This window comes from Lethenteron reissneri, chromosome 10 (genome assembly GCF_015708825.2).
Source record: "Lethenteron reissneri isolate LAM-NWPU_2019-01 chromosome 10, ASM1570882v1, whole genome shotgun sequence".
Classification (NCBI taxonomy): domain Eukaryota; kingdom Metazoa; phylum Chordata; class Hyperoartia; order Petromyzontiformes; family Petromyzontidae; genus Lethenteron; species Lethenteron reissneri.
In genome coordinates this window covers 5,142,068-5,162,797 of record NC_083788.1, presented here as the reverse complement: position 1 = coordinate 5,162,797, position 20,730 = coordinate 5,142,068, and the positions used below count along the sequence as shown (strand labels likewise).

Here is a 20,730-nt window from a genome sequence, read left to right as displayed (position 1 = left end):
AGTTGCCGAGCGCAGCGCCTTGTGGCCTAGAACGTCAAACGTCCAGCAACAAACAGCACAAAGTTGTAATAGATAACGAGGTACGGACGTGATTCTCATAGATCAGCTAACGTGTTTCTTGAATTGGTTTATGTCACTGTTGAGTAGAGTCGTTGGCCGAAACGTCGTCTCATATAATGATCCTGTTAATGTCAGGCGGTGTTCTTTTGCTATTTCTATTTGTGCACCAGATCATGTTTTTTTATTTTTAAATTAAGCAGGGGTTGTAAGGGCCAGGGAGGGGTGGGGAGACGATCTGAGGGAGTGTTTGTTGAAGGGAGTTCCATAGTCTAGCATTGTGGTGAGTGTGTGGGTCAATGGGTGGTTCAATTAGTGGGTGGGTGGGTGGTTGAGTGAGTGGGTGGGTGAGTCGTTGGGTGGTTGAGTGAGTGGGTGGGTGAATGAGTGGGTGGGTGAATGAGTGGGTGGTTGAGTGAGTGGGTGGGTGAATGAGTCGGTGGGTGGTTGAGTGAGTGGGTGGGTGAATGAGTGGGTGGGTTAATGAGTCGGTGGGTGGTTGAGTGAGTGGGTGGGTGGTTGAGTGGGTTAGTGGTTGAGTGGGTGGGTGGGTGAGTGGTTGAGTGAGTGGGTGGGTGAGTGAGTGGGTGGTTGAGTGAGTGGGTGGGTGAGTGAGTGGGTGGTTGAGTGAGTGGGTGGGTGAATGAGTGGGTGGTTGAGTGAGTGGGTGGGTGAATGGTGGGTGGTTGAGTGAGTGGGTGGGTGAATGAGTGGGTGAATGAGTCGGTGGGTGGTTGAGTGAGTGGGTGGGTGGTTGAGTGGGTTAGTGGCTGAGTGGGTGGGTGAGTGAGTGGGTAGTTCAGTGAGTGGTTGAATGAGTGGGTGCATGGTTGAGTGAGTTGGTGGGTGGTTGAGTGAGTGGGTGAGTGAGTGAGTGGGTGGTTGAGTGAGTGGGTGGTTGAGTGAGTGATTGAGTTGGTGGGTGAGTGACTGGGTAGTTCAGTGAGTGGCTGAATTAGTCGGTGCGTGGTTGAGTGAGTTGGTGCGTGGTTGAGTGAGTGGGTGGGTGGTTGAATGAGTGCGTGGGTGAGTGTGGTGGATGAGACGAAACAGCCAGTTGCGGAGGAGAGCGAGTCCTCAACATGCGTGGAGGAATCAATGAGTCAAGCCGGAGTCACCCATCCTGCACGCGTGTCTAAAACACGAACCACGTGTTTTTCCGAACCTCAAAGTCGATTACCCGATCTTGCGATCTAATTCCTAACCACACGAAACGAGTGCGTTTCATCTTACAATGTTTAGTTTTTGTTTAATCGATTCTCGGCCTGTTTATTTTCCTCTCACTACTTCAGTGAAATTATTTCAATTTAAATACAGCACGCGCCCGTTATACATTAACTGTCATATCCTGCTATCCATTTGTGCAATTATTTCTCAACAAGTATGAAAACACAAACCGTTGTCTGTCCCACACGTTTACTACAGAAGACATTATCAATTAAGTGGGAGGGGGGGAGGGCATCTATTTCCATGGCAATATAAGAGGGCCGAGGAGTGGGGGTGGGGGGCCTTAACCCCCAACTTAACCAGCCAATAGGAGTGTCCGTTGACGTGGATTGTAAAACCCAACGCGGATAAACCCCACCCACCCCCCACGCCCCCCCCCGCACCCTCTCATGCGACGCGTCGGCTTCCCCCATTGGCTGACGGGGCCAAATGGGTCGCGGGCCGCCCGCTTAAGCGCGCTGGGAAATGCAAAGGGAGCGGAGTTCTTGGACTTTCGCGCCCCGCGAACGCTGAGGCGGCGATGTGGAAGTTTCAGGTGAGCGCCGTCGTTTTTAAACTTCCACAGTCAATCCCCACCACCTCACCCCCCCCTTCGTAGCGGATCACTGTGGACGTCGTGTTGTTGTTGTTGTTACAGTGCGAACAAAAATATCGCCCGTGTAGCCCGTGACAGACTGTCGGGGTACGGTACACGAGGGGGGTGGGTGGGCCAACATCACGGCCGGGTCGTCTTTGTCTTCCCTAGTGGCGATGTTTACACATCGCACCGGGTACTCGTTTTGAGGCTGAGTCGACCTAGGGGAGGCCCACGACCGGTTCAGGCAATCGTCACCGGTGTTGGTCGTGAGCGGGAATCGAACCCGGATCGTCAGGTTCGTAGCGCAGCGCGCTAACCGCTACACCCACCGCTCCCCAGTGAAGCACACATCCACCAACCACCCACACATCCACCCACACATCCACCACCCACCCACACATCCACCCACACATCCACCACCCACACATCCACCACCCACCCACACATCCACCACCCACCCACACACACATCCACCCACCCACACATCCACCACCCACACATTCACCACCCACCCACACATCCACCACCCACCCACACATCCACCACCCACACATTCACCACCCACCCACACATCCACCACCCACCCACACATCCACCCACACATCCACCACCCACACATCCACCACCCACCCACACATCCACCACCCACCCACACATCCACCCACCCACCCACACATCCACCCACCCACACACACATCCACCCACCCACACACACATCCACCCACCCACACATCCACCACCCACACATTCACCACCCACCCACACATCCACACATCCACCACCCACACATTCACCACCCACCCACACATTCACCACCCACCCACACATCCACCACCCACACATCCACCACCCACACATCCACCACCCACACATCCACCACACATCCACCATCCACACATCCACCCATCCACACACCCACCCATCCACACACCCACACATCCACCACCCACACATCCACCACCCACACATCCACACATCCACCACCCACACATCCACCACCCACCCACACACCCACACATCCACCACCCACCCACACATCCACCACCCACACATCCACCACCCACCCACACACCCACACATCCACCACCCACCCACACATCCACCACCCACACATCCACCACCCACACATCCACACATCCACCACCCACACATCCACCACCCACACATCCACCACCCACCCACACACCCACACATCCACCACCCACCCACACATCCACCACCCACACACACACCCACCCACACACACATCCACCACACATCCACCACACACCCACCCAACACACATCCACCACCCACCCACACACACATCCACCACCCACCCACACACACATACACCACCCACCCACACACACATCCACCACCCACCCACACATCCACCACCCACCCACACATCCACCACTCACACATCCACCACCCACACATCCACCCCCACACATCCACCACCCACCCACACATCCACCACCCACCCACATCCACCCACCCACACATCCACCACCCACCCATACATCCACCACACATCCACACATCCACCACTCACCTACCCACCCACACATCCCTCACCCACACATCCACCATCCACCCACACACACATCCACCCACACACATCCACCACCCACCACACATCCCACCCACCCACACACCACCCACCCACACATCCCACATCCACCCCACCCACACATCCCCACCCACACATCCACCACCACCCACACATCCACCACCCACCCACACATCCACCACCCACCCACACATCCACCACCCCCCCACACATCCACCACCCACCCACACATCCACACCCCCACCCACACATCCACCACCCACCACACATCCAGCCCACCCACCACCACCCCACACATCCACCACCCACCCACACATCCACCACCCACCACACATCCACCACCCACCCACACATCCACACCCACCCACACATCCACCACCCACCACCACCACCCACCCACACATCACCACCACCCACACATCCACCACCCACCCACCATCCACCCACCCACACATCCACACACCCACCCACACATCCACCACCCACCCACACATCCCTCACCCACACATCCACCACCCACCCACACATCCCTCACCCACACATCCACCACCCACCCACACACAATTCCACCCACACACACTTCCACCCACACACACATCCACCCACACACACATCCACCACCCACCCCCACATCCACCACCCACCCACACATCCATTCACCCACCCACACATCCACCCACACATCCACCCACCCACACATCCCACCACCCCACCCACACATCCACCACCCACCCACACATCACCCACCCACACATCCACCCATCCACCAACCACACATCCACCACCCACCCACACATCCACCCACACACACATCCACCCACACACCCACCCACACATCCACCCACACATCCACCCACACATCCACCACCCACCCATCCACCACCCACCCATCCACCACCCACCCATCCACCACCCACCCACACATCCACCACCCAACGACACACGCTACGATGGTGAGAAATTAACCCGTACTGTATATAATTTTAGCGCTAACCAATGCTCTTATTGCCCAACTTGCCATTGTTTTTGAAATGGCGGAGCTTTAAAATGCACGTGGGGTTGTTTTTTTGATGTTATAATCCGTCTGTGGCCGTGGTATATTTTGTTGTTTTTGTAACGGATGCAATTGACATGTTTAACCCACTTGCTGGACCGGCGTAGTGACGTGTGGTCATGTTTACCATTGCTGTCAAACCCATAGGGTTTACCCCGTATTCTTGTACAGGGAAATTTAGTTTTAAGGTCCATACGACGCACAGCCGTTTCGATACGGGAAACATTATTTTTTGTCTATTTGTTTGTGTTTCTCCCTTGTGATGGGACTTTGTAGTATGAACGTTGAGATGTATAAGGGGCACGGGGTGACCAATAAGGTCTGAATTGGTCTGTAATAAGGTAGGGGCAGTGATAAGGGGTTGACAGTAATGTGTGTGCATCCACATATCAAGCAAGCAGCATCAGCATACAAGATCACAGACAGTAGCATGATAAGTAGCATCATTGACACCAATTGTCAAAATAAAAATTAATACATTAAACAGTTTTTCTTTAGTCACGTAACTTTTGTCTTTTATGTTTCTCCCTTGTGATGGGACTTTGTAGGTTGAGCGTTGAAATTTACAAGTGGCACGGGGTGACCAATAAAGAATGAATTGGTCTGTAATAAGATTGGCACTGATAAGGGTTTGACAGCTATGCATTACCCCTCGCAGCCACGAGCCAGGACGGCATGACAAGGGCCCCCATTTAGCAGCACTTTTAAGTACTCTATGTTTAAACTACTCCCGTTAGCTGCAGGGCGTGGGGTGGCCTTCATCTAGCAGCAGAGGTCGCAAACGGGTTTTGATTCCTTACCCGTACCCGGCCGCACCAGGGTCGAAAACGAGTACCCGTACCCTACCCGATACCCGGCTACCCGTACCCGGCCGGGTATCGGGTAGGCCGTGAGTCACTGGTGAGTAAACCGTTTGTCACTCATTTCGGGTAGGGTACGGGTAGGGAACGGGTACCTGATTGCGACCTCTGGGATGAAGCCATGTTGCAGGCGCGGGTGGGTTGATTCTAGGGACTTGAATTGTGAGACAAGACGTTGGGAAATGAGTGACAAACAGTGACTCACCAGTGACTCACAGCCTACCCGTACCCGGCCGGGTATCGGGTAGGCCGTGAGTCACTGGTGAGTAACCATTTGTCACTCATTTCGAGTAGGGTACGGGTAGGGAACGGGTACCCGATTGCGACCTCTGGGATGAAGCCATGTTGCAGGCGCGGGTGGATTGATTCTAGTAACTTGAATTGGGAAATGAGTGACAAACGGTGACTCACCAGTGACTCACGGCCTACCCGTACCCGGCCGGGTACGGGTAGCCGGGTATCGGGTAGGGTACGGGTATCGGATACCCGGTTGCGACCTCTGTCTATCAGTGGATTGTCAAAATGGGCAATATATCATTCTGTGCCCCTGACTGTAACCCTGACCCTCTCACTGACCGTTATCCTCACCATATAGCCCTTGACCTGACTTAACTCTGAACCGAACCCTGAGCTTAACACCAAGCCTAACCCCATAACCAAAATGTCAAATATTCCTTTTTCTAGAACCATCGGTGGAAGTTCCACATTCGCGTGACGGGGGCCAGTTGGAGCACTCTTAATCATGTTATTGGGGCCCTAAGCGAGATGAAGGGGCTGAACTTGAGCGTGGCCGAATTAATTAAATGGTTTCCCCTCGACTGCCTTAAATTACTTGTGCGGAATTTTCCACCAAATAACATATGACTAAGTCACCAGGGAATGTGCCTAATCTCCACACATCTCGGAAGCTAAATACGGTTGAGCTTTCGATAAAATTCTTGGGCGATCGCCGTGCACAGCGGTGTGTTGTTATAGGCTGCCACGTGGCTACGTTGTTGGCGTCAGTGGGAAGTGTGGCAAAATCCATTGTACTGCACTCTCTTATGCTCTCGTATGTCCGTTCACTTTCAGCAAGCCCCACTGATCAGCGTGGTTAAGTTTGTTAATACAATATTTAAAAATACTTTTTTTTTAAACACGCTTTAATGAAATGTACCGTACTCATAATGGCAGAACTCCACGACTCCAGGAAGTGGCCCCGCAGCTTGCCATAGCGTAAGGGGCCGTGGTGATTTACAGCCAACGTGAGTTGAGCGTGGACAATTAGACCCGTAAAAAAGATTGTTTAAAAATATATTTTATAAATTTTAATGATAGAATATAGTATTGTCATCAGTATGACATACCACTACCAAGTTTGCAGTAGATACGACATTGGGAAGACGGTTGAAATTGAGTTACAAGATTTGAGGATACGACAACAGACAGTGAGTTAAACAAAAGCGTGTAAAATGTTTAAAAAAATTTTTTTTTTATGATAGAACATAGTCTTGTCATCAGTATGACATAAGTATACCAAGTTTGCAGTCGATAGCACATTAGGAAGTGGGTAAAATTGAGTTACAAGATTTTTTAAGGATACGACAACAGACGGATTGAGTTAAATAAATTAAAAGCGTGTAAAAATAAGCGCCCGTGACTGCCATGGCGTGGGCGATGCCCTCATCCAGCAGCAGAAGTCGCAACCGGGTACCCGACACCCGTACCCTACCCGATACCCGGCTACCCGTACCCGGGCGGGTATGGGTACCCGTTTGCGACCCTGGTGTGGCCGGGTACGGGTAGGCCGTGAGTCACTGGTGAGTAACCGTTTGTCACTCATTTTGGGTAGGGTACGGGTAGGGAATGGGTACCCGTACCCGGCCGGGTACTGGTACCCGGGTACAGGTACCCATTTGCGACCCTGGTGCGGCCGGGTACGGGTAAGGAAACAAAACCCGTTTGCGACCTCTGTCCAGCAGTGCCTCTCACTGGCCATAATCCTGACCGTAGCCCGAAACCTGATAGTGACCCTAACTTTACCTGTGTCACCTAACCCTGACTCTAACCCTGTGAAATCAAAAGTCATATCTCCCTTCCTAGATCCATTGGTGGTAATTCCACATTCCAACGGCAGGGGCCAGAATAGCCATACTTGTACGTGTTGCTGATCCCAAATTTGTATCCACATAGTCGCTTAAATCTCATCCAGTTTGTAACTAATGATGCAGATTCCAGAAGTGTTCTGTGACGAATTTCGATTTAAAGCTTTCGTGACTGCAGGGATTCATCTTCTTGGTTCTTTCGGTAAAGTCGCGTAGAAAGGAAATAATAAAATAATAAAAATAGAACATAATCAAATACAATTCTCACGACGTTTTGGCCACAGACCTGTTCTTCACCTGAGGACCTGAGGACGGCTGCTTGCGTTGTGTGGCCGAAACGTCGTGATAATTGTATTTTATTATGTTCTATTTTTATTATTTTATTATTTCCCTGCTTGCGTTGTGGCCGAAACGTCGTGAGAATTGTATTTTATGATGTTATATTTTTATTATTTTATTATTTCCCTGCTTGCGTTGTGGCCGAAACGTCGTGAGAATTGTATTTTATTATGTTCTATTTTTATTATTTTATTATTTCCCTTCTATGTGACTTCTACGTGACTTTACCGAAAGAACAAAGAAGATGGTCTGTGACGGTTGGAAATCTAAAAGTCGGCACAAATATAGTTGTGTTTAGGGGTCGGCACGGTTTGAACCGACTCAAACTGGTTTCAAATTGAGCAAACCAAACCAAACCAGCGACGACTGAACCAAACCAAACCAAACTAAGCTAAACCAAACCTCTTGAGTTGGCTTGAACCGAAAAGATGCGCGGCAAACAATATTCGCATTCAATACAAATATCAAGTGTATTAATCGCTAATTTCTACGCAGGCTTTCTTCATATTGAGATTCACTAGCAAGTACTGGACGACGATGTCGTCCACAGCCATCTCCTCAAGCTTGGCACGCCCAATGTCCTTGAACGCAGTGTGGTAGTTCAATGGCAGTGAAACCCCAACACTAGGCAACATCCGCGCCCACGAGCGCACACACATCTCGGCCTTGAACGTGCACTTGTGCAGGTTTGGTCGGTCGAGAAAGGAGCGCTTGGCGGCCGAGTTTGCTCTCTCGGAGGGCACGGACGACGCCGGGATAGGCAAATAGTCGAGGGCCACGCGTCGCAGGCGCGGGTACTTGCCGCCGTACAGCTTCCACCACTCGACGACGTCCATGCTCAGGTCCTGAGTCGGCTCAAGCAGGAAGCGGTCGACCTCGGAGGCGGCGCCGTCGTGAGCGTTGGGCGCGTAGACCATGTCAAAGAGGATGTTAATGCCGCCACGCGGCGCCGCCTTCGGCGCCGCGTCCGTCGTCAACGCTGGGTAGCGCTGGTTGAGAATGTCCGTCATCATGTCCTTGATATTGCTGTACTCGGCCTTTACAACCAACCAAACTAGTTTGAGCCGGTTCCACCCTGTCCGAGCCAAACCGAGTCGGTTTTCGTAGCCCCAAACCAAACCGAACCAGTTCAAACAGAGCCAAACCAAACCGATTTGGTTCGGTTCAAACCGCGGTTTGGTGGTTTGAGCCAAACCGTGCCGACCCCTAGTTGTGTTTAAGTAGACCGATCCAAAAAACATGTTTTTTATTTGGACCCCCCCCCCCCCCCCCACAATTTCCCAACAACAGTTATACAATTCCAGCTTGAGTGGAATGTGAAGTCACCCATGACTTTGTGGCAATAACAGATTTGGAATCTTGTGTTGACATGTAAACATTTGTACGTGTGTGTGTATGGTCGTTTTGTGCTCGATCACCTTAAAACAACCTCTGTGTGGCTGTAGGGGGGGGGGGGGGGGAGAAAACAGTGACTGTTATATGCTGTTAAGAAAAGTAAGTGGGCTTGGGACACGGACTCGACATCGAGACTCGCTACGGGTGTGACAGACAAACGAGAGAGAAAAACGCCTGAACCGAGCGTGCGTTTACCGCAGAGCAGAAGTAATCCGTTCACCTTGTGGGCAGCAGCTAGATCGATTGTTGGCCTTTGTCCAGCAGTGGGTAGAGCATGGCTGGTGATTACATTGACGGGTGCCAGCGGCTGTACAGTGTTTAGCGCATTGCGTTACGTACCCCCAGCGACCTTGGCTCGGTTTGTCAGCCACGGCCAACATCAGCGGTGAGTGATATCGGAATTTGTCCTGGGCCTCCCCTGTGTTGATTCGGCCTGAAATGACCACTTGGTGGGGTGTGTAAACATCAGCACTGGGGAGATAAATGTTGCTGGGCATGGTGCTGGCCACACCACCACCCCCCCCCCCCTGCTATTCCGGCCTTAATAGGTGCTCGCTAACAGCACTTGCTTATACGGCTTGTAGTAGCTACATGGGAGATCTTTATCTTTGGAGCGATGGTGCTGTGGCTTGAGCACCCTGTGCTACAATCGGCAACGTGAGTTCGATTCCTGGCCACGTGGCTTGTTGATTTCTGAAACTGGCCTTTGCTGGATCAACTCTGTCTACAATCAGTACTTGCTGCCACGTGATTGTGGGAGAGACAAAGGTTGCCTAGTACCTGCGTGGCCCTTGACTTTCTAGCCTCTCGCCGTCTCTTTCCCTGAGGTCCTATAAACTTGCTCAATTCAAGAAATGTGTTCTTATCTGCTGTGGGTGTTCTTAGTTGTTTGCCACTTTGCAGACCTTTTTGCCGGTGTTCATGAAATTAGCTAAAAGCATGATTGCGTACTGTACGTGTGTGTTTGTTTTGGTTTGTTGCGCATGTGTGTGTGTTTGTGCGAGAGTGATGCAATGCCTATGTATGTGTATTTATGCGGTAGAGTGTTGGCATAGCGGTTTGCATGCTGCGCTTAGTATCCAGCTACCTGAGCTCGATTGCCGACGATGGCTAATATCAGTGACGAGTGATATCTGAACCTGTTCTGAACCTCCCCTACATTGACTCGGCCTTAAGCGAGTACCTGGTGCGGTGTGTATGCAGCACTGGGGAGACAGATGGTTGAGCCTGGTCTTGACCACACTGCCCCCTCGTGTGCCGTGCCGGCCTTCATAGGTGCTCGCGAATAGCACTTGCCCAACAAACCTGCGAAAGGCTACACGGAGGGGGGGGAGAATCTTTGTTGACTGTATCATTGTTTAATCACAAAATGTACGTCTCTGTGTGTGTCTAACTGAGGAGCGGCGACCCGGGTTCGATTCCCGCTCACGGAAAACACCAGTGACGATTATCTGAACCGATCCTGGGCCTCCCCTAGGTCGACTCAGCCTCAAATGAGTACCTGGTGCGATGTGTAAGCATCACCGCTAGGGAGACAAAGGCGGTCGGGCGTGGTGCTGGCCACCCACCCCCTCGTATACCGTTCCGGCCTTCATAGGAGCTCACTCACAGCACTTGCCCCTATAGTCTGTTAAGGCTATATGAGGGATCTTTATCTAACTGGTTCTGCACACCCACACACACACCTATGTTCTGCATCTTCTTTATCCACATCAGGACACCCTTTGCAGGCCCAGCAGAAAGCATTCACCACCTGTCAATTTTCATCGCTACAAAAGCCACATTTAACGTGATATTTTTTTTATTGTAGTCGTCGGTGACCAGGTTGAGACCTTCATCAACTCACTGCATCTGGGGGAACCCGGTTTAATCACAGGCGGCTGGCACCCGGGTTCGAACCCAGGATGTCGGCAGCGCCGGCTGAGCGTCTCCGACACGGCCCCATTGTGAGCCTCCTGGGCCTCCCAGCCAACCTCTGTACACACCCTTCCCTCCCGCTCACTCGCTCGCGACACGTGCGTGCGTGCGTCCATACAGGAAGGAGAGTGTGCGTGTTGGTGAAGGCCGAGGTCGTGATGGACATGATAGAGGATTACTACAGCAAGGAAGACGGAGGCTGGCAGGTAGGGACTTGATCGTTCACCTCCCATGTGAGCCGACACATTTTTTAAATCCTTTATATTAAGTTCACTTGCTTGCTTGCTTGTGCGCTTACGACCGTGCACATTTTTCGGTGGTTTTTTAACCCACTTCCCGTGATCCAATCGAGCTGACATTTTGCACACAGACTCGTTGTGCGTGACAATTTATTTTCGTGAAAATTTTTTTTCCAAAATGTTACACTTTTTAGGAAAAAATTAATTATATTTAATTACCAATTGCTTAATGGTGGCAGGCAATCATCTGACCCATAGGTGGCAGCCATCTCAAGCCAGAGGACGAGAGGACTCTAGCCGCCACGCATATAAAGGATTTATAGTGAAAAACTTTGTTTTTACGGGTTAATTTTTTCACGATTCCGGGTAGCGTGGCGAGATGTGTAACTACCTCGCCTGGTATGAATGAGGTTGTGGGTTTGATCCCAACCCTCACGTCTGTATATTTGGAGTTTGCGTGTTCTCCCCGTGGTCACGTGGATTTTTCTCCGGGTCCGGCTGTTTTTCCTTCCACATGCATTTAGAGTATTTGGCTGCTATAAATTTCCACGTGATAAGCCACTTTGTTGAGCTATCATTTGTGGCCAGGTCGTTTCTGAAAAAGAGCTGTATAGCTCAGTGGACCTTACCTGGTAAAATATAAAATGTAGTTTATAGTTTTTCAAAAATATAAACCACTAATCCCTATGCCCCCCCCCACTTGCCCACCCTGTATCTCCCACACCCCCCCCCCGCCTCATGTTACTAAGGTCGGAATGCACAGAGAAATCACATGTCAACGTCGCTAGTCAACGCGATGTTAGCAAGGCAGTTTAACACGTAGGCTTTCGCGATCAGTATTATCCATAATAGAGGTGTTTTGGGTTAGATCGCATAAATATAAATGTGTCGTTAAACCCGCCACCACCCGACACAGACAATTAGTAAGGTTTGTCACGTAAACAAAACATGCCAATTGGTTACTAGTTCAGCAAGGCATTTGTATCACATTGCATGTTAGTGTGTTTTCATCACTGCAATGTGGCGCTGACACCCACCCCCCGTGCACATTCTAAAATCTCCCCTGCACAGTATCCATGCCGCGCACCCGCTGAAAAGGCAAAGACTTTCAGGGGTCGCGATCCACTGGTTGAGAAGCGCTACGGAATTAATTCCAAGTCGTGGACCAGAGGTTCCACAGCCCTGGTGTATATAGGGATACACGGGGGTCTGTGTGTGTATATATGTCTGTTTATGTGTGTCGTGGGGAGCGACCCGGGTTCAATTCTCACGGCAAACACCAGTGACGATTATCTGAACCAGTCCTGGGCCTACCCTAGGTCGACTTGGCCTGAAATGAGTACCTGGTGCAGTGTGTAAACTTCGCCACTGGAGAGACAAAGTCGGTCGGGCGTGGTCCTGGCTGCCCACCCCCTCGTGTACCGAGCCTGCCTTCGTAGATGCTCGCTAACAGCCCTTGCCCCAACAGTCTTGTTAGGCTATAGGGGGGATCTTTGTCTTTCTCTTCATGGGTGCAATTCCCTATCCAGGTGGTGAATGTGAAGACCAATCCCAACCGGCAATCTCACGGGGCAGCCCCGGATCCGGAGGGTGAGGTCCTGAGGCCCCTCCTGATTGGCCAAAGCAACGTCCTGCAGCAGTTCCACGTGGAGCAGGTGGGTCCAAAGAGTCCGAGTTGAGAGGTCACAATCAGGGCCACGATCCTAACGGCGATGCTGGTGATTGGGCCGGCAAAGGCGCGCAGTCCTGCAGTTGCCTGGCTCACGCCACTGCTGGCGGAAGGGCCTCTGCTGGAGGGAGCTCTCGACAATATTTTGGTGATAATTGGTTCTTTACCCTTCTATCTGGCAACAAAACTGACACCTTTTTACAAGGAGTCATGTTTGCATAGACCACAATACCTGCAGTCATAATACAAACAAAAGAACATAACTCTGATAATGTGCACTGTCCTTGAAGTTGATTGGTCCACACCCGAGACAGCTTGGACCAGATGGCGCCTTTTGGCGTCATCTGGTCCAACCCATATGAGACTAGGCTCTAAGGAAAGCTGTCTCGGGTGTGGACCAATCAACTTCAAGGACAGTGCACATTATCAGAGTTATGTTCTTTTGTTTGTATTATGACTGCAGGTATTGCGGTCTATGCAAACATGACTCCTTGTAAAAAGGTGTCAGTTTTGTTGCCAGATAGAAGGGTAAAGAGCCAATTATCATATTTTTACTGGCAAATGAGGTTCCCATAGAATATTTTGGTGATCGGGAATTGATTGTTAATAGGTTTTAACAAGTGCTCGCTAACAGCATTTTACCCCGACAGTCTGAATACCCTACACCAGGGCTATTAGTGTGCGTATGGGAGTGTTTGGGAGCAGTAGTGTGCAGTGCTACGAACACCGAGTTCGATTCCCGCTCACGGCCAACACCATTGACGATTTTCTGAACCGGTACTGGGCCTCCCCTAGGTCGACTCCGCCTAAAATAAGTACCTTGTGCGATGTGTAAACACTTCGCCGCTAAGCAGACGAAGGCGATCGGGCGTGGTGCTGACCACCGACCCCCTTGTGTGGCCGTGCCGGCCTCCATAGTTGCTCGCTTGGCAGCACTTGCCCCAGCAGTCGCTTAAGGCTGTACGGGTGATCTTTGCCTTTGTGTGGAGCAGCTCTCACGCCACCTGCCCCCGCGCACTGTGGGTTACCCGTGGCAACTCAAGTACGGGACGGCAACGCACGGCACAAGCCTGCGCACGCTGTACCGCACGCTGGCGCCGCTCAGCTCGCCCGTCCTGCTCGCCGTGCAGGACACGCACAAGCAGGTGTGTGTGTGTGAGAGAGCCAGTGAGAGACGGGACACACACAGGTGTGTGTGTGTGAGAGAGCCAGTGAGAGACGGGACACAGGTGGGTGTGTGTGTGTGAGCCAGTGAGAGACGGGACACACACAGGTGTGTGTGTGTGTGAGAGCAAGTGAGAGACGGGACACACACAGGTGTGTGTGTGTGAGAGAGCAAGTGAGAGACGGGACACACACAGGTGTGTGTGTGTGAGAGCCAGTGAGAGACGGGACACACACAGGTGGGTGTGTGTGTGTGCGAGAGCCAGTGAGAGACGGGACACACGCAAGCAAGTGTGTGTGTGTGAGATGGCGCTACCGCACTGGTTAATCCTAACAAGGGTGAAAACGTGTAAGTTAAGTCCTCGCTTTAACACGTGGTGTTCACACTATAACGCATTTTCGCTAATACGCGGTTCTTCCATATGGGAGCACTTTTTGCAAAACGCGGAAACGTACCCCGTTACAACGCGGACCGTGCACCGTCATAACACTCAACGCATCCCGTCATAACGTGGAACACGTCCCATTATAGTGCGGAACGCGCACCGTTATAACGTGGAACGCGCACGGTTATAACGCGGATTCCGAGCTGTGGACAAACTACTTTCTTGAGCTGCGTGGTTGAGCGGTACAGTGATACAGTGCGTGGAATGATACAGTAACGCGGCGGTGGCGGCGTGCCCTCGGTAATTTGTATCGCCATCTGTCTGTGCGTAGTAAATCGTAACCACATTGTTACATGATTTATTGGGAAATAGTTTTCGCCTTCCGCGTTATTCGCCGAGCGCGGCATTTATACGGGAGCGCGTCTGTGACCGCGTTCAATGAGGACTCGCTGCTTGCAGTTGTGTCGTTGTCCTCCGACCACGATATTGGCTTCTCCGGGGTACGGCGGTCTCAAACCAAGGCGGCACCACGTGCAACGCGGTGATGTTTTACGCACGCGGCACACAAGGTCACGATGGGAGATCGCTGATCTTGCGATGTTGCAGGTGTTTGGGGCCTTGGCCTCGGAGCCGTTCAAGGTCAGCGAACATTTCTACGGGACCGGAGAGTGCTTCCTGTTCACCTTTAACCCCGACCTCAAGGTGAGGTTCATTGAGCTGCGTAGCTATTTTTGAGAAGCGACATTGGCCTCAAATGATAGTTCAGCGAAGTGGATCATCGCGTGGAAATGTTTAGCAGCCAAATACTCTGAAACGCATGATGTTTATTCTAAATGTGGAGGGAAAAACTGGAGGACCTGGAGAAAAAACACGCAACCACGGGGAGAACATGCAAACTGCAAATATACAGGCATCAGAGTTGGGATGGATGCCTTATGAACCCGAAGACCCGAATTGAATTCCCGCTCACGGCCAACATCAGTGATGGAATATCTGAACCGGTCCTGGGCTTCCCCTAGGTCGACTCAGACTTAAATGAAAACCTGGTGCAGTGTGTAAAACATTCGCAATGGGGTGTGGGGGAGACGCAAGCGACCGGGGCGTGGTGCTGGCCACCCCAACCCCCTCGGGTGCCTTGCCGGCCTTCATAGGTGCTTTCGATTTAAAGCTTTCGTGACTGCAGGGATTCATCTTCTTGGTTCTTTCGGTAAAGTCACGTAGAATGGAAATAATAAAAATAAAACATAATAAAATAATTCTCACGACGTTTCGGCCACAACGCAAGCAGCCGTCCTCAGGTGAAGAACAGGTCTGACTCTGTCTTCTCGACAGACCTGTTCTTCACCTGTGGACGGCTGCTTGCGTTGTGGCCGAAACGTCGTGAGAATTATTTTATTATGTTTTATTTTTATTATTTATTATTTCCATTCTACGTGACTTTACCGAAAGAACCAAGAAGATTCATAGGTGCTGTTCGCAAAACAGCACTTGCTCCCAGCAGTCTGTTGAAGGCTATACAGGGGATGTGATCCTTTGCCTTTGTCGTTTAGGTTTTCCGCTGGACCGGAGATAACACGTTCTTCATCAAGGGGGACCTGGATTCACTGGGGATGGGAAGTGGAAGGTGAGGGAGTCTTGGTGTTTTATTCTTCTCACTCTTATTTTACCCAATTGTGTCCCCAGTCTGCCGGTGCCCATGCCTTCATATCATGTACAATGTGTACATTGTATATGATATATATATCATCGAAGTGCATTCGCATCTCTGGACACTTTACAGGTTGGAATAAATAAGTTTTTGCTTATTTGATTTGCTGCACGGATGGTGATCCCGTTTAGCCAGTTTCCTCAGCTATTTTATTCGGGAGAGGGGGACACCCTTGCTGCTGCTGCGTGAGCACAGCAGCAACAACAACAAAAAGACAAAAACACCGTCAATATTGCGGAGAACGAGTACAGGGTCCTTAAGCGACTGCACCACGGTGGAAGGGAGGTAAGGGGGGGGTGCATGGAGGAGTCAGGGCAGGGAAACAAGGTCAAGTTCATGTATTAGGTATAGCCCTGTGAGCCATTCGGCTCTTGAATCGGGTGCAACCGCAACAAACAAAAAAAACAGGAACAAGAAACATCTTAAAGTGAATATGTGACTAAGTGCAAACAGAAATCCAAGAAAAGACAGCAAAACAGTGCACCAACGCTGTGTGCAAAAATCCCAGTGGGATGCAAGTCAATCAACCAACAACAACCACAAGACAACTTAGATTAAGGCCATCAGTCTAACTCTGTACTACAACAAACAAACATGGCTAAACCAATATACTTTTCGAAATCACCAAAATAAAGCCATGAAACAGTGATCATAGGAACTGTGACGGAATTTTGAATGAGGGAGAGCCACGCCGCGGTACAGCTTGGGACAAAACAAACGGGGCCAACGAGACCAGCGGCCAGGGCGTTGCCAACGTGATGAGTCTCCCTTAAAATGCCGCCGCTTGCTCGCTCATCATCATCCCCTCTTCCCCCCGTCCCTCTTCCCATTGTGCTAGCTCGTCCCAGGGAGCGTTTGGCCTGTGGCTCGACTCGGACCTCTACCACGGGCGCAGCCACCACTGCGACACGTTCGGCAACGCTCCCCTCTCCACGCAGGAGGACTTCTCCGTGAACCAGCTCGAGGTGTGGGCGTTCCTGTGACGGGTAGCAATCCCTGCTCCGACTCCGACCGGCCCCCGACGCACTTGGACTCTCCCGTGCTTCGCTCGGCTGTTGCCGCACACAGGAGCACGCCACTGCAGTGGTGCGGTGTGGGAGGGGGGGGGGGGATGGCGGGAAATGGGTTGGATCGGTGCATTATCTAGTTAGCTTATGTAGTCAGTACGATGTATTGTCAGTGAGTGACTGAATGAATGGCGTGTGCTGATCTTTAAGCAAGTTCTCAATGGCCTAAAGCCACAGACCGTTCTAGTGAATGGTTTGAGGCTACTAAGTCATGTGCATACATACATACAACAACAAAATACAACTACCATGATAGAACAACAATAACAGCTGCCGTTCACCATGCAGTGGCGGGGACATCACCCACAGCACTTGTGCAAGGCTCGGTGCAATTGTAGGCCACTTTAATACATGCGTACAAAGACAAAGATTCCCCAATACATGATTTTGGGGCAAGTGCTCTTAGCGAGAACCTATTAAGGCCGGCACGTTAATACGAGAGGGTGGTGTGGCCATCAACTACGCCCGGCCAGTCGTGATGTTTACGCACCAGGTACTCATTTGAGGCCGAGTCAACCTAGGGGAGAGCCCAGGAGCGGTATAGATAATCGTCACTGTTGTTGGTGGCTATGAGTAGGAATCAAACTCGGGTCGCCGGGTTCGTAGCACAGCGCTTACACCACTGCTCCCCACACTTTCCCATACGCACACACACGCACGCGTGTGCGTGCACAGGTACAATTGAAACGCATAGATTCCCGTATCTACACGCGCACAAAACAGATACACATGTGCCTACAAACATATGTTATACTTTATATGTAGCTGATACTTCTAACCATAAGTTAGAACAACTAGACTTAAAAATATATATTTATTCCAGCGAGTGATGGCGTTATTAGATACTCCTAACCGTAGATTAGAACAACTAGACTTAAAATAAAATGTTTATTCCAGCGAGTGATGGCGTTATGATGCAAGCAAGCAGGTGGGCGAGTGATAGTAGTGGCTGCGAATCGATGAATATATACACGTCGATTAACATTTGCTGATGAGTATCGAGCGGGGAGTTGTGATCCAGGGGTCACCGGGTCAAATTGACCCCCCGGTGCGACGGTTGAAACGATGGGACAAGCGTTTTCCTTTTCTTCTGTAGTCCCCCGACCTCGGTTCGCTCAGCAGTGTGCGAACGGGTTACACCGGAGTTTGTCGATTGGCAGGTCACAGTGCGGTGTGGTAAAGTGTGGGGTCCCTCCCACCTCTCCTCAGGACGTCGGACCTGTATGATCGAATAGGCCGATAAATTACCCTCCGTCGTGGCTGTGAAAGAGGGGCACGCTTTGGCTGGGAGTTTGTATTTGTTGGCGTTTAGCGCTCATGGGTTGGAGAGTGAGGCGCGTTTAGTTGACGCAGTATTATTTTTGTTAATTATATTTTAATTCCAAATTTTCTTTCAGCTTGTGGTACCAGATGGGGGAGAGTCTTGTGTGGAACTCTCACAGAGCATCGCCTCAGCCCCCGCACCCCGCCTTCCCCCACCCCATGTGTTAGGGCACAGCCCACAAGAAGGAATATTTATCAAAAACCCGAGATCATTTCAAGTGGCCCCACGCTTTCATGCCACGTTTTCCTGCTACAGAGAAATTAAAAAAATTTTACGCACGGGCGGTCAAGATGATCGTTTACATTTTTTTGGAATTCTCAACAGTTGGAAGTTTTGTTTCCATGTTGAGCGCAGAATCCACCATTGGACCATGCTTTTTGGGTTAGATCCCGTAATATAAATGTGTCATTGAACCCGCCACCACCCAACACACACAGCCAATTAGTCAGGCTTGTGATGTTAACAAAGCATGCCAATTAGTGACTAGTCCAGCACACACCGGTTGTGTGCTGGAGAGTAAAACCCACTACAACATTTACAATTCTAATACAGTGATGTTTCGCCGATTTAATTATAACCAGCCTCGTCAGGCGACAACCATAATTGTGCAGAAATCCTCCTCCTGTGTTTCGGTCTTAGAGGGATAAATGCGACGTCATCACTTGTGAGTGCGAAGACCAGAGGGGGAGGGTGAATGTTTGCATAGAAATTACTATGGATGTCTGTTATTGGTTGGGTTATTCACAGTTAATCAGCATACATAAGGTTTGTATATTGTGTGTACATTATGTATGTACATTCTGCCGTTTTTTTTTGAGTCCAAAAATCTCAATACATGTTATTGGCTTCTCACCACCACCAGTGTTAAACCAAACTACAGTATTTTTCCAGTGGTTTTATTTTATTTTAGCAGGAAAGGCCCTCTTGAGTTGTGTCGCTCTTTTTCTAGAAGCGACCTGGCAATCACAAATTATAGCTCAAAGAAGTGGCTTATAATGCGGACATTTAAAGCAGCCAAATGCTCTTAAGCACACATTGATTCTAAAAATGTGGAGGGGAAACCAGAGGACCTGGAGAAAAATCCACGTGGCCACGGGGAGAGAGAGCAAGACACAAAAACTCCAAATATACAGCAGGCGTAAGGGTCGGCATCGAACCCGCAACCTCCGTGTACACCAGGCGAGGAAGATGACATCTCGCCACTGCGGCAGCTGAAGCCCAGAATCAGACCCCAGATGCCATCGGTGGCAGCTCTACAAAATCGGAATATTTATACTGGAGGAATCCAATGAGCTTATTAAGCTCTTTGTTCCACAGATGTCCAGTCGTACGTTACGTGGGCCCAGCGATCAAAGCTTCGTCCAGATTTGGGCCAACTTCATTTTTGTACGACAGACAACGGGGCAATGACCGCCAGCAACGACCGCCCTAACGTTGCCACGGTTACGCAGCCGCAGCTCTTCGTTACGTGGAACGCACACACGTTTACGCACGCACGCGCACCGAGATCTCAAATCTTAATTCGCATCGCCTCTATTAACTTAATCCTTAGTTTGTTGTCCTTCCCTCGCACCTCCGCCGATTCTCGCTGTTGGATACGTACGGTGCGAAAGAAATTCAACATGCACACAAACATCATCGCTTACCGCGTCACGTGGGGGACGTGTGTAACAATCATCGGGCGCGTGCGGCGTGCGACGAGTTGATTCGAAATGGGAGGAGTCGATTGGTTAAAGCGGAAAGACGGAGCGTGGGTTGGGGGAGGGGAGGATTGCGAGGACTTGAGTTTGGGAAACCCGGGCGTTACGGGAATGTGACCAATAGGTGGTTCAGCACGACCCCCCCCCCCCACACCTGCCATTATACACGTAACTCACGTGACCATAAAGAGCCAATCAAAAGCAAGGGCCGTACATTTAGCTCGCTGCGAGAAAAGGGCAGCAATTGGTGGGGTGGTGGGAGGTGTCAAGAGCTAAACATTTGTTAACGTGTTTTCACTGAAACGGGAACTGAAAAGAAATAGTGATTTAAGCGTTGTGGGAAGAGCTAAGCAACGCCGCAACTCCACTTTTATTTTAGTTTCGAACATTTGCTTCGTTATTTTCCCC

The 20,730-nt window shown here is 50.7% G+C and overlaps 1 protein-coding gene across 2 annotated transcripts; it reads left to right on the top strand.

Moving 5' to 3' along the window:
• Positions 1-1,684: 1,684 nt before the first annotated feature.
• Positions 1,685-16,203, top strand: LOC133340526 (oxidation resistance protein 1-like). 2 transcript variants are annotated; one of them, XM_061548827.1, is made up of 7 exons: positions 1,731-1,819; positions 2,030-2,156; positions 11,186-11,271; positions 12,834-12,959; positions 13,966-14,118; positions 15,130-15,225; positions 16,074-16,203. In XM_061548827.1, the coding sequence occupies exons 3-7, from the start codon at positions 11,224-11,226 to the stop codon at positions 16,149-16,151; spliced, it is 501 nt and encodes a 166-aa protein (XP_061404811.1). In that variant the 5' UTR covers positions 1,731-1,819; positions 2,030-2,156; positions 11,186-11,223; the 3' UTR covers positions 16,152-16,203. The 2 variants fall into 2 exon arrangements, with proteins under 2 accessions (XP_061404810.1, XP_061404811.1); XM_061548826.1 differs by lacking the exon at positions 2,030-2,156 and having other exon boundaries at positions 1,685-1,819.
• The last annotated feature ends 4,527 nt before the right edge of the window (positions 16,204-20,730 follow it).